At 53.1% G+C, this 24,361-nt stretch overlaps 1 protein-coding gene and 1 long non-coding RNA gene across 3 annotated transcripts; one reads left to right on the top strand and one right to left on the bottom strand.

Moving 5' to 3' along the window:
• Positions 1–138: 138 nt before the first annotated feature.
• Positions 139–14,352, bottom strand: LOC138924693 (uncharacterized). 2 transcript variants are annotated; one of them, XR_011439782.1, is made up of 3 exons: positions 14,208–14,352; positions 12,247–12,371; positions 139–1,683 (listed from the first exon to the last, which is right to left on the bottom strand). It is a non-coding gene; the product is annotated as an uncharacterized lncRNA (long non-coding RNA). The 2 variants fall into 2 exon arrangements; XR_011439783.1 differs by lacking the exon at positions 14,208–14,352 and adding an exon at positions 13,492–13,613 and having other exon boundaries at positions 1,337–1,683.
• A 1,716-nt stretch (positions 14,353–16,068) lies between these two features.
• On the top strand, positions 16,069–24,020 carry PPP1R1A (protein phosphatase 1 regulatory inhibitor subunit 1A). Its single transcript, XM_023643731.2, has 7 exons — positions 16,069–16,303; positions 20,070–20,130; positions 21,154–21,191; positions 21,530–21,593; positions 22,208–22,363; positions 23,239–23,345; positions 23,892–24,020. Exons 1-7 carry the CDS (start codon positions 16,220–16,222, stop codon positions 23,895–23,897), a joined length of 516 nt encoding a protein of 171 aa, XP_023499499.1. The 5' UTR covers positions 16,069–16,219; the 3' UTR covers positions 23,898–24,020.
• Positions 24,021–24,361: the final 341 nt, after the last annotated feature.

The following is a 24,361-nucleotide window of genomic DNA, read 5'->3' as shown; positions in this document are numbered from 1 at the left end:
CAGCCCCCAGTTTCCAGATATTTGGCTATTTGTGACCTATGAAAGTGGCCATAGAACATAGCCCATGGGTTTCTATAGCTCCTACTATGTGGCAGGAGAAAATAAGAAATAGAATACCAAATAGGAAATGTGGAAATAGGTTTCCAAATATTTACTCATTTAATCCTTGCAAAAGACAAAAAATGTGTTATTGTCATCTTCAGATGAAGATAATGAAGTAATAGGCTCTCGCCTCTCTTCTTTGCACAGCCTCCTGGAATCAGTGGGGTGACCAGTTTAATGTTGCCCCCCAAAAGCCTCCGAATTGGGTCCAAATAAGACACAAATTAATTCCAAGACTGTCTGTGCCCTAAACTGTTTCCTTTCTCCAATCAGCTCAATCGCGTTGCCCCGTATGGCCCTCCTGCAGATTACAAAACAAGCACTACCTGGCAGCATCAAATACCACAGCAACAAAAAAATGCCCTAAATTTGAACATAAACCCCTCCTAATTTCAAAAGTGACAAAGAACAAAATTTAAATACACTTCCTTTTAAATTAAAATGCAAGGAAATGAAAGCCTGAAATTTGTCCCTTCCCAATTTCTTATTCTGCTCAATCTTAGCAGAAGGTCTCACTCCACAGGAATCGAGCTTTGTCCATTTGCCTCGACATCCCCATTCCTAATGAATGTCTGTTTCCCACAAGGTCAGTTCTCTATCCGCCCCCCATACCAGCCGCCAGGGCTTGGCTGGGCCTCCCCACCTGAGGCAACTCTGTGAGCCCGGAGACAGGACGGGCTGGGGAGTGTTCTTTCTGTCGCTCCAGCTGTTTGGCAGAATGAGGCCTGGATGTGAACTGGATGTGAAGGGAAAGGGGAGGCACACCCTCTCCCTGTAACTTCAGCTTCAGAGTGTGGGCAGGGGTTAGGTACCTGCATCTCCATCCTCTCCCCAGCCTGGAGGGAGCTGCATCTAAGGTGTGACAGTAGGAGGGACTGTGGTGAGACCTCAGAGCTCCTGAGGACGAGGAGGGTGCAGAGCCCCTAGCATGGGGAGCGCTCCCTTGGGGTCAGCAAAAAGGCTGCTATGCCTGGGAGAGAGGAACTGGCTGCATCCTGGCCTTTCACCCGTGAAATGTGAGCATTTCCTCCAGCACCTCCAAAGTTGACCTGCTCCACCCCCAAGTAGCTCCTGGGTCCCTCTTTTGCAAAGTCAGAGCAACTAGGGCACAGAATACTGTGACACCAGCTCCATACCAACAAAACTTAGAAACACAAGCATATTCTCAGGCTCCAGGCAATTATGTGCCCAGAACCTAGTGCATGGTTTTTTGTGGGAGGTTTTTTTTCGGGAGGAGGAGGCAAAAAAAAACCTTTAATGAGGATTCAAAGTACAAGAGAAAGATGCTGTGGAGGGCCGGCACTCAGTCACAGCCACCTGGTGTGCACGCTCCATGCAGGTCCTGGATGGTGCTGCTGCTTGCAGGGTGAGCCGCTCATCCATGCTGCTCGTGAGCATCATCTTCAGTCAGCGGCTCAGGCAGCACGGGGGCGGGAATCTGGCTTGCTTAGCTAGGGCAGAATGCAGTTTGAACAGAAGAGACGATGGTGAGGCATCTCGGTGACAGTCTCCTCCCAACACACGGGAGCCAGAATCAAGTTGCCAACGCCAGCAACACACCGTGCAGAAACTTAGTGGCATCTGAGAGAAGAGAGACGAGAGAAGAGCTTGACTCACCTCGTCAGAATGTCCTCAGTCTGTGCCAGCTCTTTGGAGTTCCAACACGTGAACTTAAACCTCGTTTGGGAGAAATCGCCCATGGAGAGGTTAATCTAGGCAGTAAGTTCACCGGTAGAGGGGTGGGGGGCATGCCTACTGTCTCTTTTCTCAAAATGGGGCATTTAAGACATTTTTGTCATCTTGTGATTAAAATAACGCTCTCAATAGTCCCAATTTAATTCAGAAGCAACTAGGTCTATTTCTTTCCTGCATGAATTCCCCTTAGTGTGAATTTCATCTTCTCAGTAACTACATGGAGGGTCCTGACTGCACAGATTCCTGAGCATGGTCCCTCAGGGTGAGGGCAATACCTGCCCACACCCCAAACAACTGTGTCCCTTTGAAACATACCCAACAATCCTCGCAGTGTACGCCACTAAACCTCTGGGTCTTTTCTTCCCTCACACTAGGCGAGCAACTGTCTACACTGGTTTCCCGGGTCCCACACTCCCTCTAGCGGCCTCCCTCGGCTCTGCATCATTGTTAAATCCAGGCCTCATTCATCCTCCTAGCGGGTGATGAATAAACGTTCTGCCCTTTTCCTGTTCTGTCCTTAAAAGCATTTAGGTTTGGAAACATTTCATTTTTCTTTTATATATTCCCAGCATGGCCTCTAAAAACTCTACCTTTCTCCCAAGAAAATCTTGTCTCTTCCCCCTATTCAATCAACAGAACTTTTTTCTTTCCTTTTCTTGCTGACTTTTCTCACTACAAGACCAAGACTTGTATTTCCCGTGGACCCCATGTCTCCTTGATTCCCTGAATAAGTCTGATTTCTAGAGACAGGGTGTTCCAGGTACAAGACTTGTTCATTTTTCTCTTATCCTTCAGGTTTGTAACGATTCTATTGAGGTTTTCTCCACTTTCACCTGTATTGGCATTGCCTCCATATAAGGGGTCCTGGTCCTTTTTATCTGCATGAAGTCCAACACACCTTTCTGGTTAATCTCACAGTGGGCATCTGCAACCCACAACCCCAGTCAGGGCTTAACAAATGTCCATCCCGGAGCCAACTGGAGACCATGTGGTAGGAAAAAATTCCGGAAGCCTGTGGACAGGCCATAAATAAAATCCCTCCATGGGTTTTATTCTTCTATGGCCCTAAATGCAGTTCAAAACAAAGTAGACAATTAGGATCTGGGGCCACCAGTTTAGCATCACCTACTAAAGATCAGCACAAATAAGCTGAAGCCAAAATTTTAACAATCTTGTATCCCGTACCCACGTGGAATTGGAGTAATTTCATTCCAGCTTCAACTGCACCTATAAAGCTGCAGGTCAGAGTTGCCTCCGAGCCTTTGCCTGTCAAAATCCACAGTCCTGAGTCCCCCGAGGCCAGTCCTTGATGTCTCTGTCAGGGCTCCAGGGAGCCCTGCCAGCATGTCATCCCTCCACCCCTCTGAATCCAGCCAATGGAGAGGGCGCCCCGAGAACAGAGGGCAAAACAGAGACCAAAGTATCAGTTTTATTAATGGCCAATCAAGTGCCAGATAAGCCACAGCTCTCTGACCTCTCTGGCAAGCCGAGCTGGAGAATGCAATCGAGACACCAGTCCAAAAGGGGCCTCCTCTGCTTCCTCCCGGCCCGATCCCTAAACAGAGAGGGAGACAGCAGACAGCCCCCAGGGAAGACGGGGGCAGGGGCAGCCCTGTCCAAGTGTGTTTGCATCATGAGAGAGCAGCAGAGAAAGAGGCAACGCTACTCAGGAACATTCCTGTTAATGCATTAACTCCACTCCCTGGTGAAACATGTCCAATAAATGTTCTGTCTCACCAGCTGCCACAGCGTCCCACCCTGCGGGAGGGAGCGGTCACGCGGAAGAGGAGACCCTTTCATCCTGTATTAGTTTTCTAACTACAAGTCATCATGAGCATACTGGCTCAAAACAACCCAAATTTATTATCCCATAGTTCTGGAGGTCAGAGGTCCACGGGTCTCACTAGGCTAAAGTCAAGATGTCAGCAGGGCCGCATTCCTCTCTGAAGGCTCTGAGGAGAATCCATTTCTGCACCCCTTCTGGCTTCTAGAGCCGCCCACCCTCCTCCCATATTCCTTGCCTCACGGCCCCATTCTCCCATTTTCAAAGCCAGCAACATCCAGCCAAGTTCTTCTCACTTCGCCGTCAATCTGGTTCTCTCTCCTCATTCCCTCTTCCACATTTAAGGACCTTTATGATTACGCTGGACCACTCGGATGACCTAGAGAATCTCCCTATTTTAAAGCCAACTGATTAGCAACCTTAATTCCATCCAAAACCCTATTCCCCTTTGCCACGTAATCTAAGTTTCACAGGTTCTGGGGATCAAGAAGTGGACATCCCAGAGGCCATTATTCTGCCACCACACATCACTGCTCCCATAGGATCGGCTGCCACCCACACCCCCTCAGGCCTTGGTACTCCATGAATCAGTTGCTGGAGGCCCCAGACCATGGAGCTATACTGCTCTTAGGGGAAGGTGGGTGACCGAGTCCCTCCCGTCATGCTTGTTCTGCTTTTCTCAGTCACCCCAGGGTGGGGCCAAAGCCTCGAGGAATGTTATCCAGACTCCCACTTCCATGCAGCTCGGTCTGCCCCTAATGCACCCTGGGCCTCTGCCTGGCCTTTCTCTCGCAACCCTTTTACTGCGTCCTCTAGAATTCGATGAACACACTCCTTGATATTGCCAATGTCTTGTTTTGAATGTTCTCTCTATTGCCTAATATTAAATGCTATTTTAAGATTGCCTAAGAACCCCACAGCTCTGCCAGGCTCTCAGTGGAAGCTGCTTTCCCCTTCACCACCAGTCATCTCGGAGCCAGAAGGTGGCAAGGGGAGTCCTCCTCGCTCCCCATTGCTGCTTCTACGCCACTGCTCCTCTTCCCAAGTTCAAAAGCTCCCCTCCTCTGAAGCTCAGAACATAACTGCTCCTCCCCCCAGCCCCCTCCCTCATTCACTGACGCCCTCAGCTCCTGGTCTTCCTCTCCCCACTTGCTCCTGTCATCATTCTTGATGACGGTCAACGGTCACACAGATTACCCCTCCAGCATTCTGGCTTCTCAGCCTTTGACCTTTGTACCTCAGCCTACACTTTGCTGCAGTAACCTCCAAAATCTCCAATACAAGAATTCCATCCTCTGTCTACAACCTCCTGATCTTCCATCTCCTTTACTCTAGAAGTCCAGTTGTAACAACTCTTTGACCTTATCTAGTCCTCCAATCCACCGCCCCCCTACTTGTTCCACATAGCTAATGACTACATTTCCCAGGCTCCCTTGCAGCTAAACACGGCCATGTGACTAGGCTGTGGCCAGTAGGATATGAGCAAATAGGGGCAAATTGTGAGTGGTGTCCTTGATAGAAAAGGAGTATGTCCCCCTTTGCACTTTTCTCCCCTTCCCATTGACTGGAATGAGATGAAGAGGTGGGAGCTGGAGGCCACTAAATAGAAGACACATATTGAAAAAGAATGAATAACAAGATAGAAAGAGCCTGAGTCTTGCAGATTGTGGAGCTATTGTATTACTCCTGTTTTACTTCTGTTTAAGCCATGGTACTCTGACCTTGCTATTGTACCTGAACTCGTATCTTAATACACTTGTCCACCTCCTCTTTCTATCTCATCAGATATAACCACCATATTCTCAACTACTCAAGCCTAAAACCTAAGAGTCCATCTCAGTTTATGCCTTTCCCTCAGTCCCCACAATCAATACATCAACAGAGCCTTAGACTCTTTCTCCAGAATATATCCTGACTTCATCCCTCTCGTCCCCATCTCCACTGCCACCACCCTACTTCCACCACCATGATTTATCACTTAGACTTCTGCAATGGTTTCCTGACTAAGCTTTCTGCCTCCACTCTTACTCCTTCCAATCTATTCAGCATTTAGACAAGTGACCTTTTTAAAGGATATGTCAAATCATGGCAGTCAGTCCACCATGTAAAGCCCTTTGGTGTTTTCCAATTACTCTTTGAATAAAATTCAAACTCTTTACCAGGGCCTACAAGCCCCGCATGGTCTGGCTCCCAACAATTCCCCAACCTCATCTCATTCCACTCTCCTGCTCGATACATCATGGCCGTGCTGGTATCCTTTGTGGTCCCGGGACACACCAGTGTCTTTCCCAGCTCAGGGCTTTCATCCTTGCTGTTCCCCTTGCTTAGAACACTGTTCCTCTTGCTCTTCCCATAGCTGACTCCCTCTCTTCCTCCAGGTCTCAGTTCAAACGTCTCTTTTCAGAGAGCTTCCCTGGCCACACCATTCAGTGCCCACCTCCATCCGCCCTCACACCAGTTACTTCTGTGGCCTCACTGTGTTTATTCCCTCATTGTATTTACCATGCTCTGAAATTATCTTATTTATACACTTGTTTACTTGTTTATACACTTTCCATCTCACAAAAATGTAAGCTCCATGAAATCTGGGAGCCTGTCGATCAGCAGTATTCACCGTTTTCTCTCTAGTTCCTTGAACAGTGATGCTGGGCAAACAGAGTTCAATGAATGAATCTGAACTGAATTCATGAGTGAATTGAATGAATGAAGAGATTGGTGAAATTAGCTACTCCTTTCCTAGGAAGGAGCTAGCAAGGCACAGAGAGGGACTAGAAGAGTTCACCCCAACACTCACCCGCTTGTGAAGAATGGAGTACATTTCTCCTCTAACAGAAAGGGGCCCAGGGAAGGGGGGACGAGGAGGGTCACCCTCCCTCAGAACAGTTGGGAAGAAAAGATCCTGGCAAGGGCTGAAAAGCCTTTGCTCAAAGGCCCGGTGCTCCCCTCCCCAGTCTCTCCCAGATTAACGCAGAGGTGAGGAAAAGGTCATATTCCCAGAGAATACAGTACAGTCCCAGAGGTCCAGACCCTGCAGTGAGGAAGCCTGAGGTTAAGATAAGGGGACCCCAGAATGGGGACTTTGTTTTATTGTGGGTGAGGGAAGGGTCTTTAAAAAGAATATCTTCACCACTCCTGAATTTCCTACACAGAATATGGAGGGTGCTCCCCTCCCCTGAGGAGACAGGACAGCTAAGGCCTCTGGTGACCTGGCCCTAGACCAGGAGAGGCACTGATTCTCTTTGCTGCCAGCTCCATCTCCCTGTCCCAGGGGCCCCTCTCCTCCAAGGGGAATCACAGAATCTTCAGAACAACCTAGGATCCCAAAGAATTGACTTACAAAGAGCCCTTAAAAGTCCAGCTTTGGGCCCAATGTAAGGATCCCCCTCAGCAGCCTCTTAGGAACTCCCAGAGACAGAGATCTCCTCACACACCACGCAGCCTCTTTCAGGGTTGTGTGGCTCTGATCATAAGAGCATTCTTCCTCCCAGTCAGACCAGACCTGCCCGCCTCGCACTTGCATCGCTTGTTCAGCTGGAAAGAAGCATGGGAAAGTCAGTTGTTTCCATGTGACAACCTTTGAAACATCTGAAGGCAATGATCATTCTAATAATAAATGCTGCCATTTAACCAACACTTACCAGGCACTGTGCTGAGCGTTTTATGTATATTACCTCCTTCAATACTCGCAACATCCTAGCATGTAGGAATTATTATTCCCATTCTGTAAATTAGGAAATAAGCTTGAGAAGTAAAGCAATCAGCCCAGGGTCATTCGGGGATTGGAAGAATCAGGATTTGTGCCAACGCCCATCTCACTCCCTCCAAAGCCCATGCCTCACCCCGCTGTTATGCCAAGATCATCCCACCCTAACTGAGTCATCTTTCAGCTAAACAACATCAAATCCTTCAACAGTTTCTTCCCTGAGAAGCTCAAGGCTCCCATCCTTCCCATTTTCTCCAATAACCTCCAAGTTCAATAAAATCCTTGCAGTCATCAACACTCCTCCTGCAGACTGGGGGTGTGGAAAGGGAAGCTCTGCCTCTGCCAATAGAAGAAAATGGCGTCTTGCCCAAGTTCCCCAACTGGGCCCATCCCACCTCCCCCCCCCAAACATAGCCCTGACAACCCACCCCTTCCTGTTACCCTCCCCTCCCTGTCATCTGCCAACTCCCTTGTCCCCCAGGATTTGTCGGTCTCCCTCCCCCTTATTCTCACACCTTTTCTTCCCCAAAGTTCTCCTCATCCTTAAAAGATAAACCTGACTCCAATTCCCCTCCTCCATGAAGTGCTCTCCAGCTCCTGCTCCTTCCTCAGTGCTCCCAGAGCTCTTGCTTGTTTTTTTCCCCAGCTCTATTGAGATATAATTGACGTATGACGTTGTATAAGTTTCAGGCAGACAATGTAAAAATTTGATATATGTATATATTGGGAAATGATGACCACATCATTTTTGTTAGCACATCCATCACCTCGCATAGTTAGAATTGTGTGTGTGTGTGTGTGTGATGAGAACTTTTAAGATGTACTCTCTTGACTACTTTCAAATATACGATGGAGTATTGTTAACTATAGTCACCCTGCTGTACATGACTCCCCAGGACTTGTTCATCTGTTAACTGGAAGTTTGTACCTCTTGACTGCCTTCACCCATTGCCCCCACCCCTGCCCCTGGCAACCACCCGCCAATCAACTCTCTGTCTCTATGGGTTCGGGACAAAGCCCTTACTTCTGCCTCTGCAACAGCAGTTACTACCTTGCAGTCCATCATGTCTGTTCACAGGTCTCCCTCCCTGGCAGGGCTTCTCCAGGTCAGAGAGTGTGGCTTTAATCTCCAGGCCCATTACACTGTAGGTGTTTAGTGAACAGCTGTTCCTGTCAAATGCAGACTGGCGTTTTTTATACTTCCAGTGGAAGAATGGTGGTTAGACCGCAGAAAGTCAGAAATCAGGGCCAACATTGGAGAACTGGTTAAGATGCCAGGAAAGCTGAGCCCCTCCAGGTGGCCCAGCACGTGGGCGCCACCTGCCCCTGGGAATTCAAGGAAAAAAACCTAATTCCACTGAGTCCGTGGAAGGAAACAGGGTCTGAAGCAGGATCTGCTGCCCTCTGGTGGCCACTCCACCTCCAGGCAGTTTGGTCGGTGTCTTCACCTTCCCGACAGGGAGGAAGTTGCTGGAAAGGATTTAGAACCTGGTGCTCCCGTCTCCCAGCACAAACTTAACCGTCCCAGATGCTTTTGTAACAGGATATTAAAATTGGAATTTCAACTTGGCACCAAGAGACAATGGCTGAAATTTCAAAGAGAGGTGCCAAATCATCATATGAAGAATTTGAAAGGAAATTTTTAAGAACTAGTTTCTGACCCCCTCAGCCAGATCGAGGCTATAAAAAGGCATCGTAATGTGGAGAGAAGGACTCTGTGAGCAGGAAATGCATGGAGCAAGCCGTGCTGTGGGCCCAAGGAAGGGGAGAGGGGCCTGCCCCTTACAGCAAACCTGAAGGATGCTTTCATGGGCTACCCCAAGAGCTGAATATGAGGCAGTGTCCTGGGGCCTGGGTGCCACCCAGAAGTTTAGAAGGAGAGAGAAGGAGCAGGGAACAGCCGTGTGGGCAGGCTGGCAGAGCTGGTGCCCTGGGATGCCCTGGGCACCCAGAGTTTGCCTGGCAAAGGAAGAGCCGGCTGTGGGTCCTGGGAGAGAAACAGGTACATCCCATGCATCCATCTTGGGTGCTGTCAATAGGGCAACCTCAAGGGACAAAAGGACCCCAGCAGCTGAGGAAGGAGCTCAAGTTCCTGGATAAGGGAACACAAGTGAACGAGGCTGACAGCAAAGCTCTGAGGAGCCAGGAAAGCATCCATGAGAGAAGAGTCAGCAGAGAGCAGCAGAGAGGAAGGGGCGAGGACTCCACCAGCTGATAGAGGGGGAGGCTGAGTACCCACCCATGCAAAAATTCACCCGCCCCCTCCTGTCACTCTGCGCCACCCCCACCTCCTCACCCACACACCTCACTGGAAACAGCATCTAGTGAGTGGGTGACGGGCAGGACTGGGGGTGGAGGGGGAGGGAGAACATGACAGACAGCAGAGCCAGCCGCTTGCCCCTTCCCCAGCTCCAACTGGAGCAGGGCCCAACAGGCTGCAGAAGAGTGACAGGAAATAGTTCAGGTTTTAATTCATGTATTGGCCTGGTTGTTCTAAGTTCTGAATTGAGCCTGTCTCTTACCTGAGAGTGAGCAGAATAATTAAGAGGCTTTCCTGGGTTTTCACCCAGGAACAAGGGAAAAAATTACCCATGCCTACCACCCCAATAAAGTATAAAGGATTGTGTCATGAAATAAAATTCATCTTGTAATCAAAATACAACTTAATTTTTTTATTACATGACAAGTTGTAATTATCATATAATATATGACATATGATATAAAATATGTACAATATGTAATACGTACAATATACAACATATAATAGAACACAGGTCACACTCTCCCCTCCAATACAGACACCTAGGATTTTCCCTTCAAAGCCCCCTCTGCCTTCTTTCCTCAAATCTAAAACACTCCTGCTCCCATCCCTTCGCCTCTTTACCACCAGCAGCCTCCCTTTCTAGGCCTCTTGAGACCCAGTCCAACCCCAACCAGGGGTCCTGAGCACTTCCTCTATTTCTTGTAGACATGGTGCCTCTGGCCTGTGCCAACTCCAGCACGGCTTCCCGGAGGGCTCGCCGCCTCCCTGCCCCATCTCACCATCTGCAGGGGGTCAGATAGTGTCTCCAAAAACTTCACATCCACCTGGAACCTCAGAACGTGACCTTATGTGCAAATAGGGTCTTTGCAGATGTAATTAATTAAGACTCTTGAGTTGAAACTATCCTGGATTTATGGTGGATCCTAAATCCAGTGACTGCTGTCTCCGTGAGAAGAGGAGAGGACACAGAGGACAAACAAGAGGGAAGACAGAGGCAAACACTGGAGTGATGCTGCCACAAAACACGGAACACCTGGGGCCATCACAAGCTAGGAAGGGCCGGAAGGATTCTCCCCTGGGGCCATCAGAGGGAGCAGGCTGCGCCTGGATTTCAGACTCGCGGCCTCCAAAACTGTGAGAGAACACCTCCCTGTCATTTTGAGCCCCAGTCAGTGGCACTTTGTTCCAGCAGCCCTAGGAACTAACATACCATCTCACCCAGGTCTTTCCCGCTGCAGCAGCAATCAGTGGCCAACCCCTGGCCAGGGGAATGCCACGGCTGGAGCCGGGGCCCCGTGCCCTCTGCCAAGCCTGGGAGGAGAGGGAGTGGAGAGTGGGCTGCAATCCTCAGATGATCCCCCTCCATCCACATTCCCCTGCTGAGCAGCCCGGGGAGAAAACCAGGCATCTGCTCCCCAAGCCACTTACCATCAACCACATGTCCAGAGCCCAGGGGGCCCTTCCCTCCTACTCCTGGCAACCTATCCTCAGCCTGTCCCGCGGCTGGGGAATTTTCCATCCCTACCCAAGTCAAAGTCATTAGCTTTAATCATTAACAGGGCGGGTGTTAATTAGCAGGGCAGGGTGACCATCCATGCTGATGAGGACACAGCTGGACATCGAGAACAGCTGATCAGACAAGGGTGAGGAGGAGAGGCTCTGGCTGAAAAGGGGCAGGGGGCATCCTGCAGACACCACCCTCCCAATTCTGAAAGATTGAACTCCCCATTTCTTCACGCCTGCTTTTCCCGGAGTCAAAGGAGAAAACATGTGCTAAGATGAACTCCTCACTACTCATGTCCATTTCTTAAGTGATTAACGGGTGCTAGGCACTTTAGGGACATTACCTCTTCCCACCCCTCACTATAATAATAGGAATACCTGTTATTCACAGGTGAGAAACTTGAGGCTCAGAGAGGTTAAGCAACACGCCCAGGGTCACAGAGCTACTAAGTGGCAGAGCTGGGATTTGCATGCAGGCCGACTACTCCATGCTGGAAGGAGCATCTGAGCAGGCAGAGGTTACGTTGACCTTCCTCCTTTTTCAATGCTCCGCATTCTTGTACTTCCACTTTTGTAGGATTCATCACTGATAATTCCTTGTTTGTCCCACCACCGCCCTGACCCCTGCTGGGCGATAAGATGCCAGCGGACAGAAACGATCTGTTTTGTGCTCCACTGGATCTCCAGCACCTAGCATAATGCCTGGCACAAATGAATACCCAATAAATATTGGTTAGAAGAATAAATTTTCAACCTGTTAGTTGGGGTTGGAAGGGGCTAGCTAGGGATTGGGTCTTCTGGACTGGTGATGATCACAGGGTTAAAATGCATCTCAAGAGGTCATCTGGTCCATGCCCCTGCTTCAGGTTCAGCCATTGCCCTGCCAGAGACACCAAGTCTAGTTTCTTGGGAAAAGCATTGGCATGGGTTCTAGTCCTTAGGAGAGCTGCTTCCTCTCTCTTGGCCTCAGTTTCCCCTCTCTGGCTCCAGGAGGTTGGATTGGTTGATCTGTAAGTCTCTTCCACCTCTACTAGTTTGTGGTTCAAGAAGAGGCAAAGAGCTTTGGAAATGAGCATCCCCTCTGTGTGAGTCACTAGCTCTGGCCCCATTCCCGAGAGCGCCAGCTGCAGGGGGGTGTGCGCCCAAGCCTGGCAGAACTGCAACGCTGGGCTTTTTCACAGGCAAACCAGGACTTACCCAGTTGGAGGAGGCTGGGCCTTCCACGTCATCCCCTGAGAGGCCACACATCTACTCCAAAGGTGCTGCTGGGCTCGCAAGAAGCTCTGGAAAGTTCTCTTGCGGAGACGCCTTCTAGATGGGCTCTGGAGACCAGGAGACACACAGCCTCACTGCAGGGCACCCACACCTCTGTTCCAGATCAAGTTCTGCTCCCCACTAGGCCCCCCTCCTTCTTCACAAGGCTGGTCCCCTAAAGACTCTCAGTCATTCCCAGAGGAGCAAAGCCACCCTGGAGCAGTCGCTCCCCAGTGAGGATTTCCAGAGCATACGCCACAAGCTCTGAGATGCTTCCAGGAGAGTTTCCAGAAATGTTTGAGAAACTGTGGCAAATTGGTGTGAGCACATGGCTTCCCAGGGGGACCACTTGGATGGGGTCGTTGCTCCTTTGGGAGAAGAAAATCGGTCTCTAGCCTCACCTCCTCGGAGCTGTGTGTGAGAGAGTGTGCCTGCAACGTGTGTTCAACAAGCCCAGGGCTACCCCTGCCACAACAGTCAAGCAGGGGCCATGCAAAGAGGGAGGTGAGGTCCCTGCCTCCTGGGTTCCAACCCTGGTTCTGAGACTCCCTGGCTATGTGGCTGGAGCACCCTTAACTCAGAATGAAAAATATTAGAATGGGAGGAAACCTGTGCAGTCACACGGTCCCCCTCATTTTACAGATGAGGAAACTGAGACCATTGCGAGGGGACCAGGGAGGGTGATTGCCCTGAGTGGCCCAGAGAGTTGGTAGCAGAGGGAGAAAGTGAACTCTGATCTCCCAAATCCCAGCCCAGGCAGCCCCTCCCAGCATCACCTCTCTACACGCCCCTGCCCTTGAAAAGTAAACCAAAATAAAGTCACACCTGCCTACCCTCCTGGTTGGCGTGAGGATTCGTGAATTAAGGCGTGAGAGGGTTAGTGGGGGTGAGGAGGAGAGAGAAATAACAGCAGAAAGTGAGACGACAAAGAGCACCCCATCAACCCAGATTGGAGCTCCCGGAGTAGCGGGGGGCGGGGGCTGTTAAGTGACTGCATCGCCAAGACACATCCCTGTAACCTTAAATATTTCATGGACCCAGAAGTGCACCACGTGGAACAGCTGCTGCTCCTCCGCCAGGGCTGGGACTGCAGCAGGGACGTGAACGCTTGCACACAAGCACACTTTACACAGACACATGCAGGCCAGGGGAAGGGGCTGGGACGGGTCTGCTCCGACTCTTACTTACCAGGGGAGGGTTCCAAGAGCAGGTGTCAGGCCCTCGCACTCCCCAGCCCTGTGTGTGAGCAACCCCCGCCTTCTTCCACCCACAAGCCCAGCAGGCACTCACAGTCACTCACCCAGCTCCGGGCATAAAAAAGGTCAAAACGACACACACACACCTTCACAGACAGACCCACGCCAGCTCACGGGGGCACCCCAGCCCCAAAGGCTGCAGCCGGTCACACTGCACCTCCCGCTACCCATAACCCCTTCACCCCCTGCCCCCAGCCTGCTCCTCCCAGAAGCCAGTACCAGGAGCTGACTCTCCTCCCTCTCCCTGCTCTCGCCTCCTCTGCCTCCACCCCAGCACCAGCTGTTCCCAGGACCCCTCTTCCCACTCAGCCCCCCATCAGCCATCTCTCCAAAGCCTGAGCTCTCTGGGCCCCTCTCCTGATCTGGAGCTTTTGGGGCAAAGGGGTTGAGAATCTGGAGCTTGAGAAGGCAACATGAAGGGTGGCTGTGAGGCTTCAGGAGGAATCTCCAGGACCAGAGGGAAGTGTGAGGGAAAGAGGGACTATGAGAGAGGCCTAGCAGACAGGATGACTGGGGTGAGCAGAGGGTCTTCTTCTGAGAGCCTGCAGAGGTGACTCCCCTAACTCTGCTGTCCTGCCAGGAGATAACAAGACAGGAATACGAGCAGGGATCAATTAAGTGAGCGCTCCTCTGTGCCAGGCACCTTACTTCATCCGATGCGCAGTCCTGCCAGGAAGGGACACTTCTGCCCATTATGACAAATGAGGCAGTCAGGGCTCCGTGAGGAGTCTGAGGCCTCAGAGACAGGGCTGTAGGAATCCTGGCTTCACGTTCCAGGGTGCTGGTGGAATGTGGCAGGCGATGGACGAGTCACCCAGATAGAGGACACTTGGGACCCTGCTCTTTGGTTAGGAGGTGGATGAGTGGAGAGGAAGCCCGGGCAAGGCCGGGCCCCTCATGGGCTCTGCGTCCTGCACCCCATGCTGATCCTCTAAGCTTCAGTGCCTTCACACGCCCTCCCTTCCCTATCACTCGGGGTGGGGTGGGGGGGGCAGTTTCAGGGGAGGGGCTGGGAAACCCAAGCAGCTGTTCTCTAGGCTGGCCTTGCTACATTAAAGAGAGCAAAGGGACCCTGCAGCGCAAGGCTGGGTGTAGGGGGTCATTCCTGGACTCCAAGTGACAGCAAAGCAGGGACCAGTTAACATGCAAATAGAGGTCTGGCTGGCCCACTGGGTCCCTGTCACCCCAGCCCTGCCCTGAGAAAACTGAGCCTGAGCCGAGCCGGCATGTGTAAAGAGATACGCTGGGGGAGGGCAAGGGAGGTTATTTTGGGAGGTAAGAGGGGAAGGGGCCATGCGAAATCCGGGCCAGGGAAGGGCTGCCCAGGAGAGGAGGCAACTGAAGGTTGAGGCTGACTCCTTAGAGGAGAAGATGAGCACCGTGTCCCCAGAGAACCAGGCATTCATTTGTATGGAACGTGCCAGCGCTTAAGGCTAAAGAAACAGATCTGCCGCCCTGGCCCCTGCCCAGCCCCTCCCTGAGAACTCCCTGTCCCTTCTCCTCCCAACCCCCTGTCCTTTCCTCCCCCAGAGATACATCCAGCCCTGGCCTCTCTCTATCCAGTGGCCCCTAGCTCCTGACATGGTGCCCACGAGCTCCTATGAATATCCTATCTCCCTCACTCACTAGTAATGACTGACATCTTGGTCCTACACCAAATTAGTAAGTCCTTCACATAGTCTAACCTCCATCCCTTCAGTTACAGCAGATCATTTTCATTACTCTGCCAACAGTGGAATTGGAACCAACTGCATTTGTAAACAAGCAGCCCCACCGAAGGAGTTTCTCTCTCCACCCCCCAGCATTCTCTCTTTGCAGGCCTGTTACCTGCTTTCCAAGCCCCCAAATTTAGCAAGCAGAAAGAGAAATCCATTTCACAAGCATTAGTGGCTCCCCACCCGGCCTTACTTCTTCCGCTGATCCTAGACGGTCCTTTCTCCCCGAGCCCTCCACCCACTGCCACCAGCACTTCAAGAGGGAGGCTCTGGCCTCTGGAGACCCTCTAAGGTCTTCAGTCCCGTCCCCCCACCCCACCCCACCCCACCCCACCCCTGCCACAGAGTGAACTCAGGACCGGAGACCTGATTCCTATCTCCCCTTCAAGTTTTCACCTCCGCTCTAGTGTTTTCCCTCAAAGGAAAGTCCCTCTCCACGTCTAATCTTAGTCCCTCCTGCTGCATGCCTAAATCCCCTTTCTTTCTTTTTTTTTCTCTGGGAGACAAATCTGCCTCGCGTTTGCTTTCTTCTCTCCAACCCTCCAACCTGCCTCGGCTTAGAGAAGTTCTTCGCGGCCTCTCGCCGGCCCCACTCCCCGCCCAGAACTCGGAGGATTCCTGGACAACCCCCGAGCTGTCACTACGACAGGACCCGCCACACCCGGCTCGCCCGCCTGCCCTCTCGCCCTCTGTGGGGCGATGCCCCCTGCAGCCGGCTGCGCGGCCACGACGGGGTTAAGGCTCCGGCGGGGGGAGGGGGCGCCGGGCGGGGCGGGGCCGAGCCAATCTGCGGCGCCGGGGCCCCGAGGCCGCGAGCTGGGAGCGCGGAGCCGGCCGCCGGGAGCCGAGCGCGCCGGGCTGGGGCCGGGGCCGGAGCGGAGCGAGGAGGAGCGCGCCCGGCCCAGCCCCGCGTCCCGCCGTGTCCCGCCGTGTCCCGCCCCAGCCATGGAGCAGGACAGCAGCCCCCGGAAGATCCAGTTCACGGTCCCGCTGCTGGAGCCGCACCTTGACCCCGAGGCGGCGGAGCAGGTGCGGAGCAGGGCGGGGCTGCGGGGGACTCGCCCCGCAAAAGACGAGGGACCGCTGGACACTGGGATCCGGGATCCCTGCTGGGTCCTCCTGGAGCAGTGCGCCCCTGAGAGGGCGAACGCGCTTCGTCTGGGGGTCTTCTACCCCCTCCCCCACCGTCGGAGCCCCATCTCCCTGTCTGTGCTTCTTCGAGATGGACAGAAGGACGAGCGCCTCCCGGCGAAGGCTGTCCCCGCGAGAGTCGCTCTCTGTCGCCCCAGCCCTGGGGGAGGGGGCCTGCCTGAGGACACGGCCCCCCACCCCCCGCTCCCTTTCGCCAGTCTTGCATCCCCCGCCCAGTCAACCCCCGCCTGAGTTTCTGAGCTGGGTGGGGGCGCTGAAGGGTCCCGGCAGCAGTGCGGGAGGGGTTGGGGGTGAGGGTAGGTCATGGAGGGAGCCTGGTGCAGTCGGAGTTGAAAGAAGGGAAACAGCCCTCCTAGTCCTCTCCTAACTGGGGGCGACCCTGCAGGACTCCAGGGAGTGAGAACAAGAAGGGGCTGAGGAACACGGAGAGGCCTGGGGCTTTGGGGAGAGGCGCTGTCCGGTCTGCAGACGGAGGCTCCCTTCTTCTGCAAGTCTGGACACGTGGATCCTTATTCCCAACTCCTGCCCTTTGGAGCGGGGAGTGGGGGTGGCATGGAGAGAGTGGCACGGGGAATCCAGAGGCAGAAGCGCTCTAGGGTTGGGGTCTGCGCTGAGCCACACACGACGGAGAAGCACTGTGCTAGCCCTGGCTCAAGGGGTGGGAGTCCAGGGCCCAGCCTCCTGGCCTAGCCTATTTTTAGCTCAGAGCAGCCTGGCAGAGGCGGCAGTGTGTGAGAGTGTGTGAGCAAGTGTGTCTCAGCTCAGGGAGAGTGAGCATGTGTGGAGAGGGTGACCACCCGTGGTCATTACTACCTCCCATTTACAAATATTTGCTCTTTTGCTCATTGCTCCATCTCTTCTTGTATTCTTTGTCCGTTTGCCTAGACATCCCCATTCCTAATGAATATCTGTTTCCCACAAGGTCAGTTCTCTATTTCCCCCCCGACCAGCCGCCAGGGCTTGGCTGGGCCTCCCCACCTGAGGCAACTCTGTGAGCCCGGGGACTGGACGGGCTGGGGAGTGTTCTTTCTGTCGCTCCAGCTGTTTGGCAGAATGCGGCCTGGATGTGAAGGGAAAGGGGAGGCACACCCTCTCCCTGTAACTTCAGCTTCAGAGTGTGGGCAGGGGTTAGGTACCTGCATCTCCATCCTCTCCCCAGCCTGGAGGGAGCTGCATCTAAGGTGTGACAGTAGGAGGGACTGTGGTGAGACCTCAGACCTCCTGAGGACGAGGAGGGTGCAGAGCCCCTAGCATGGGGAGCGCTCCCTTGGGGTCAGCAAAAAGGCTGTTAGGGCTGCAGGCAGGGACTGGCTAAGATAACTTCAGACCCAGGAAAAAGGGCCCAAGTGTGGGCTTTGGGGTGAGGGGTGAGGTTCCAAGCGGAACTGCCTTCCACTGGCACAGACGGGTCTCACGGCCTGACACCTGCATCTGTTTGGTGTCAGAGGAGGCAGGTGTAGGTGTGGGTTGGGAGGAGAAGGGGGAAGGCCGGCTGGTTCAGGGGTCTGCGGGGCAAGGGAGGAGGCTGAGGCAGTGCTAAGGAGCCAGAGGGACAAAGAGAGCTGAGACATGGGCCTGCTTTTCTCTCATCTTCAGAAATCTGTGTCTACTAGGCCTGAAATTCTACCTGTGGTCTAACCTCTGTCCCTCTTGCTGTGTTACCCAAGTGTGTAAGCAAAAACCTCCAGGCTTGGCAGGAGCTTCTAACCCAGACCGACATGGGAGGGTGGAAGGGGTTAGAAGCTCTGAGTTATGGAGCACAGAGTGGCAGGGGATGGCAGGAAGCCCACAACTACCAGGTCCTTGGCATGACTGGTTTGGGAATAAATCAGAGGCAAAGGCACCAGTGTCCTTGAGCACTAGGATTGGGGGAGTACATGAAAAAGAAGAGGCCGTCTACCTGTTTCCTAGTAGTTCAGGTGCCTGGGAGGCTTCAGGAAGTCTGACTTCCCTCCTGCTGTAGGTCATCATAATTCTCAAGGACTCTGAGTGCTTAGAAATCTTGTCCAAGGCAAGGAAATTGGATAAGGAAGGGACCAGTCCAAGATCACAGGGCCCCGCTGCTGTCTCAAAGGCCCTTTCTGTCATGCTTGCAGTCTCCTTCTCAGGTTCCCAACAGCCTTGAATCCCCACCCCACCCTCCCTCTGTCTCCTCCACAACCAGCCCCCTCCCCCAGGGCAGGAAAGAAATGGAAAGGAGGAGTCCTCTCCTGGGAAAAGGACGGCCCCCACCCCACCTACGTGATGCACACATGCCCGCCTGCTGGCACCACACATTTGTACCAGGAATCGCCAGAGACGGACACACAGCTAATGTTTGTGCAGTGCGTACGTGTATCGTGTGTGCGCACACATGCGCGCGCGCGCGCACACACACACACACACACACACACCACACAGGACTGGCACTGCCAGGGACCTTGAAATGTCACCAAAAACAGATGCCGCTGGATTCTGCTCAAAAAATAGAGCCCTACCCCCAATGCACCCCCATTCTATGCATCCTGTTTCTTCTTTCGGGAGACTGCCCCTCGCAGACTACACTGCCTCTCTCACCATGACTGGTACCCACTCTTTGGGCACAGAGAAGGGCAAACGTCCTACCACCGCCACCCCCAACGGTAATGATACTAAATAATGGACACACAAAGATAGGAATTTGATCATTTGGGGTCCCCACCCTAATCCTCTCAGCCCTGGAAATTTTAGCCCCTTTCCCAGCCCCGTGAGCCTTCCCTCCCCTCTTATGCCCTGGAGGGAGCTGCAGGGACTCCAGCCCCATGGTCCCCCTCACTTCCAAGCCTCTAAACAGTCCAGAGAAAGGGGAAAAACTACATGTCCCAAGAGTCCTTGGACTGACTTCAACAACAATCAACTTTATTGGCAGCATGACAAAAGAACAGCGGCGGAAAAAGAGTCTCAGAGGCTCAGCGTCAATCAGTTCTTATATGTTAATTTCTTAAAAGGGAACCCCTGAGCCCAGGATAAGATTTTGCAGCTGAGCTTTAAGCCCTGACCAGAGTGCTGCCTAGGGCTTCTCCTCGTGTTATATTTACCACGACAAGGATTTCGCAGACCTTATTTCCTGACAAATGAGAAAGGCAGTGTGTCCAAGGACAGGGAGGACATTAGGGAGGGAGGGGCATGGGCCAGGGGGATGCACATTCAGACCCACCTTTGCTGTGCTGTCCTCCCGGGCGGGCCAGCGGGTGGCATGGAGACAGAGGGGTGCTCTCTGCAAGTGCTGGCCCAGAAAAGGTTAATGTGTGTTTGAGGGGTGGGCTGCGAGATGGAAGGAAGAGCCTGTGTCCTCTCGGGTTATTTCTGACCATTGATCCAGGATGGACGGAAGGACAGCAGGCCAGAGATCGATGCGTAGAGCAGATTTAGCTGTTGAGATGGAGTTAGGGCCAGGGCTGGGGGAAATGCTGAGACAGAACAGGGGGTGGGAGTGCAGGGGGTAGGGTTGGTCTTTTGGGTCCCAGAGGAGAGGGATGGACCCAAGAATGTTCACCCTGGGACAGCAGGTTCAAGGTAACATGGCATTTTTTAAGGTATGTTAAGTGGGTGGCCTGGATTGTGTTGCTGAGTGGTGTTGGGTGGGGCTTTGACGCTTCCACATGAACTTGACCTCTTCCCTCAGATTCGGAGGCGCCGCCCCACCCCTGCCACCCTGGTACTGACCAGTGACCAGTCATCCCCAGGTAACCCCAGGGATGGGTCGTTGAAGGGAGTAGGGCTGCTGAAGACAGCTGGGTCCCAGTGAGAGAAGGGGGGTGCTAGACAGAAGAAGGACAGATCTGAGCAGTCAGAGAGTCCTCAATCCCAGAGGCAGGAAAGTGGTGGCTGGATTAGCAGGAGGATTTCCTTGGCTTTGGAAAGAAGGAGCAGTGCTAGGGAGGGGAGGGAGAGCACCTGGTTCCTAGGCCCCCCAGGAATTAGGGTGGTCAACTGAGTGCCAGTTGCTGTGGCAACAGCCTTCCAGGTTTCTCCAGCAACTGAGATGCTGCTGCCCCCACCCCCAGAGGCAGTGACAGCTGCGAGGGGGAGGGACCGCCTCCATCAGCTATCTTGACGCCCCCAGAGGGGAAGGGGAAGGTTAGAAACAGCTCAGAGAGCAGCTGGCATTCTGGTCACCAGTGTCCCCATCAGGGTCTAGGGAGAGAACAAGGTCTCAGAGAAACGTCAGGGAGCTGGACAGGAGAGTGGAAGAGGTGGTCATGCTAATAAGCTAGACTGGACTGCAGGATGCCTGAGTCCCCAGCTGTCCTCCAGCTACTGAAAAGGTTGGTACCTTCCTGGACCCTGCACAGGATCATTTTGCTGTTCTTTAGCCAGTGTTCCCTCCTATGCAGGGTTCAGTTCTGGACCTGGGGTGGGGGTAATGGTTGCCAAGAGAAAAAGATATTTCAGAGGGAGGAAAAGGGCAAAAGGACCACAGATCCTGCCTTCAGGAGCCTCCAGGTCTGAGGCAAGGATGTAGGTGCAGATTGACCATAGAGTCAAGGACAGGACTAAGTGCAGGGAGAAGGCCGTACAGCAGAGCAGGAGGGAGCTGGAGCGAGTGGGCCTGGGGTGGCCACCAGGGCCAACTTCCTAGGGGCAGATGTGAGGGACAGATCAGGAAGGAGGTGACTGCAGAGACTCCTCCCCTGGGGAAGTCAGCTCCATGGGGACCCCCTGGATTTCCCATCCTCATCACTTTCTCCTTTCCCTGTTCCCCTCAGAGATAGATGAAGACCGGATGCCCAACCCACTTCTCAAGGTGAGCTGGCACCTCCACTCAGCCCAGCCCAGCCCAGAAAACCCACAGACTCATTAGGGGATTATTCCTCAGAGCCCCCATCTGTAGGACCTTTAGACTGCCTCTTCCCTGCACGCCCCCCCCCCCAATGTGTGTGAATGGACGCCCCACACACACACAGTCTCCTTGCTCACTATTGTCGGGTGGAAGGGGAAAGGGGGAGCTGGGGAAGCAGGAATTTTCTTCCCCCACTTTTTACAGCCCACACCCACCCCCCCATCTCCAATCCAAAAGCATGGCAAGGTGGAGGAGGCGGGCGAGAAGGGCTGGCACCCACCTGTGCTCTGTGTCCTTCACAGTCCACTCTGGCCATGTCTCCACGGCAGCGGAAGAAGGTGACAAGGACCACACCCACAATGAAAGGTTCGGATGACCCTTCCCCTCCCTTCCTTCCCCTCTGTGCCTGAGGCTGAGCAGTAGACCTGATGACCCCTTTGGAAGGAATCCTTGGGAAGTCATGAAATCTGCCTTTATTAAAGTGGAGTTGTTGCTAGAAAAACTGGGGCTGAATTGCAGCTCTGCCACCGCCCAGCAGAGTGGCCCCGGAGAACCTGCCTAACCTACTGAGCCGTGACTACTGCCTCACTGTGGCAGTTAAATTAAATACAATTTGTGAACTCACATAGAAGCGAGGTCACAGAACACAGAAGGTATGCAAATATTTCTTGGCTCTAACTTGAGTTTTCTCCTGCCCCCAAAGGAGACCACTTATCCCAGCAAGTTAAGGAGGATCTTTTGTTCTTAAAGCCTCTTCCCTGGCCCTCCCTTCCCTTTGAAGGTAGTGCATTTTATTGTCTAGCTTTAGTCCCTGCTCGCTGCCTAGCGGATGTCCCTCCTTGTTCACATCTCAAGGGACGGGAAAGTCAAACCACTTGGCAATGTCTGGTGACTCTTTAGCAGGGCTGTTGAATTGGAGGGTCCACAGAGGAGACTGGGCAGTCATGTCCAATGTCCTCCCCCTTCCTCTGTGCCCCCAGAGCTCCAGATGATGGTTGAACATCACCTCGGGCAACAGCAGCAGGGAGAGGAGCCTGAGGGAGCCACTGAGAGCGCAGGGACCCAGGAGTCCTGCCCACCTGGGATCACAGACACAGAAGCGGAGTCAAGGCTGGGCACCTCTGGGAAAGCACAGAGTACGTTCCGGCTGGGGAGGGACCAGCCTAGGAGGAGACAAGCCTTACCCACGTGGGAGGGTTCCAGTAGGAGCGGGAAACTGGAGGATTTGGCTCTATCTGCACCTCTTCACCAGTCCTTACTGATTGGCACCAGCCCCTCCCACCATAATGGGAACAGCACGACCAGGCTAGAATGCTGGCTCTGCGCCTTTACCAGCCCGGAGGCTTGAGCAACTTACTTAACCTCCATCTACAAAACGATAATGATGGTGCCTATTTCATTGGGTTGTTTATGAAAATTAAATGAGACTGGTTCTTGGCCCAGCAGCTGAAACATACAAAGCATGCAACAAATGGAAGCCGCTGGTGGTGCGGTTAATACATCTCCACAGGCCCTTATCCCCTATGTATTCCACAATTCAGAAGTATCCCAATTGTATGACGGCGATGCCGTATATATCCTACATATTTCAGAATACCCCCAGCAGGGCACCCTGTAATCAAACACATTAATATTTCTGCAGTGAAATGAATGGTCTCCCAAAGGGGGATAAATAGACTATAAATAGCCTCATATCAGTTCAGGTCATGTTTAGCCACACACTGAGATTGCACCCAAGCTTTTTAACATTTCTGAGAGGGGTTGTGGGGTTTTTTGGTTTGGTTTGGTTTGGTTTTCAGATTTCTGATTGCAGATAAAAAAAATTAGTGAACCTCCAGTAGTAACTGTGATCAGAGAAAACCCTGTTGGTCCTGCCCGATTGCCTCCAGCTTGGTGCTGGGCTCCTCTGAGGGGTCACTGGAGTATAGGGTGGGGTGAGAGAAGCAGCCCCCTGTCTCCAAGCCCTCATGAAGACCACCTCTCCCTCCCACCACCCATTTTCCCTCCTTAGAGCCTGCAGAATCCACCCCTAAAACTCACGAGAGGGGCAGTGAGAAACCCAGCACAGAGAAAGCCTCAACCCATATACCACCACTGGATTCCCAGGGAGCCAACTCGGTAAGACCCCAGGGCTGGGCTGCCCGCTGTACAGGACAGCAAGCTGTGTGGACAGGGCCAGGGCTGAGATCTGGAATCAGGGAGAGGGAAACAAAGGACCAGCTGCAGTCACTGAAAAACTATTCTGTATGGCAAGAGGGCTTGCATCTCCTCTGACGGGCAGACGAAGAGAAACGGGATTAAGCTGCAGCAGGAGGGATCGAGGTTAGACTGTATTAGGACTTCTGGCTATGGGAATGGGTGGGAAGGAGACCACAGATTTTCTGATAAAGGGCATTAGGAACCGAAAGGGAGATCTTCACCTGTCTAGGCCAGGTGAGCAGCAGTCCTGCCCAGAGTGGAGTCATTGATGGAGTAATCTGGGGAGCTTTGATTTTACTGTCCTCCTCCTGCACAGACCGGACCAGGGTACGGAGACTGGGTCAGGCATCAGGAGTTAGATGCTCGACTAACGGGACAGGACGGCTGGGCAGACCAGCAGGGGAGGGACAAGAGGGCCTCTGGCCTCCCGCTCACCCTCTCTTTCTGCCCCCAACCCCACAACAGGTCTGAGAGTGAAGCAGGTATCCTGGGATCAAGACTGCAGTTGGGAACGCATGGACACTGGATTTCTTATTTCTTCACTTTTGGGGAAAATCTCTTGTTTTTAAAAATTGATAAATTTGGTGTTAGGTCCTTGGCATTTTCTTTCTTTCCCGACTTGGACAGTCTCCTCTCCCTCCCCTCTCATCCTGCCCTCTCTACAGCGCCCCCCCTTCTGCCCAGCTGCCTGGAGAGGAACTTGGGAAGCTGGGCAGGAGCCTTGAGAAGGACGTTCTCCCCAAGCCTGCCCTTAATTGCTGCAGGAAGAGACGGGGGTCAGATATGTGGGAGGACTAACTTCCAGGGTACAAGAAGGAAGGATGGCCAGGGTTCGCTTTTCTTTTTGAGGAAAAGATACAACCACCTGGCAGGGCTGCCCTGAAGCTGCAAGACAGAGCTCTAAGCCCCATCCAGCTGTGACTGTGCTGTGGGCG

The sequence above is a fragment of the Equus caballus genome, chromosome 6 (genome assembly GCF_041296265.1).
Source record: "Equus caballus isolate H_3958 breed thoroughbred chromosome 6, TB-T2T, whole genome shotgun sequence".
NCBI classification, from domain to species: domain Eukaryota; kingdom Metazoa; phylum Chordata; class Mammalia; order Perissodactyla; family Equidae; genus Equus; species Equus caballus.
The sequence above is the reverse complement of the archived record's forward strand: the minus strand, read 5'-3'. Positions and strand labels throughout refer to the sequence as shown.

Bases quoted from the DNA above. Each gene is read 5' to 3' on its own strand.
- PPP1R1A (XM_023643731.2), top strand. From the start codon at position 16,220: ATGGAGCAGGACAGCAGCCCCCGGAAGATCCAGTTCACGGTCCCGCTG. The intron at 20,131-21,153 runs GTAACCCCAGGG...TGTTCCCCTCAG, and splicing joins CAGTGACCAGTCATCCCCAG to AGATAGATGAAGACCGGATG. The intron at 21,192-21,529 runs GTGAGCTGGCAC...TGTCCTTCACAG, and splicing joins TGCCCAACCCACTTCTCAAG to TCCACTCTGGCCATGTCTCC.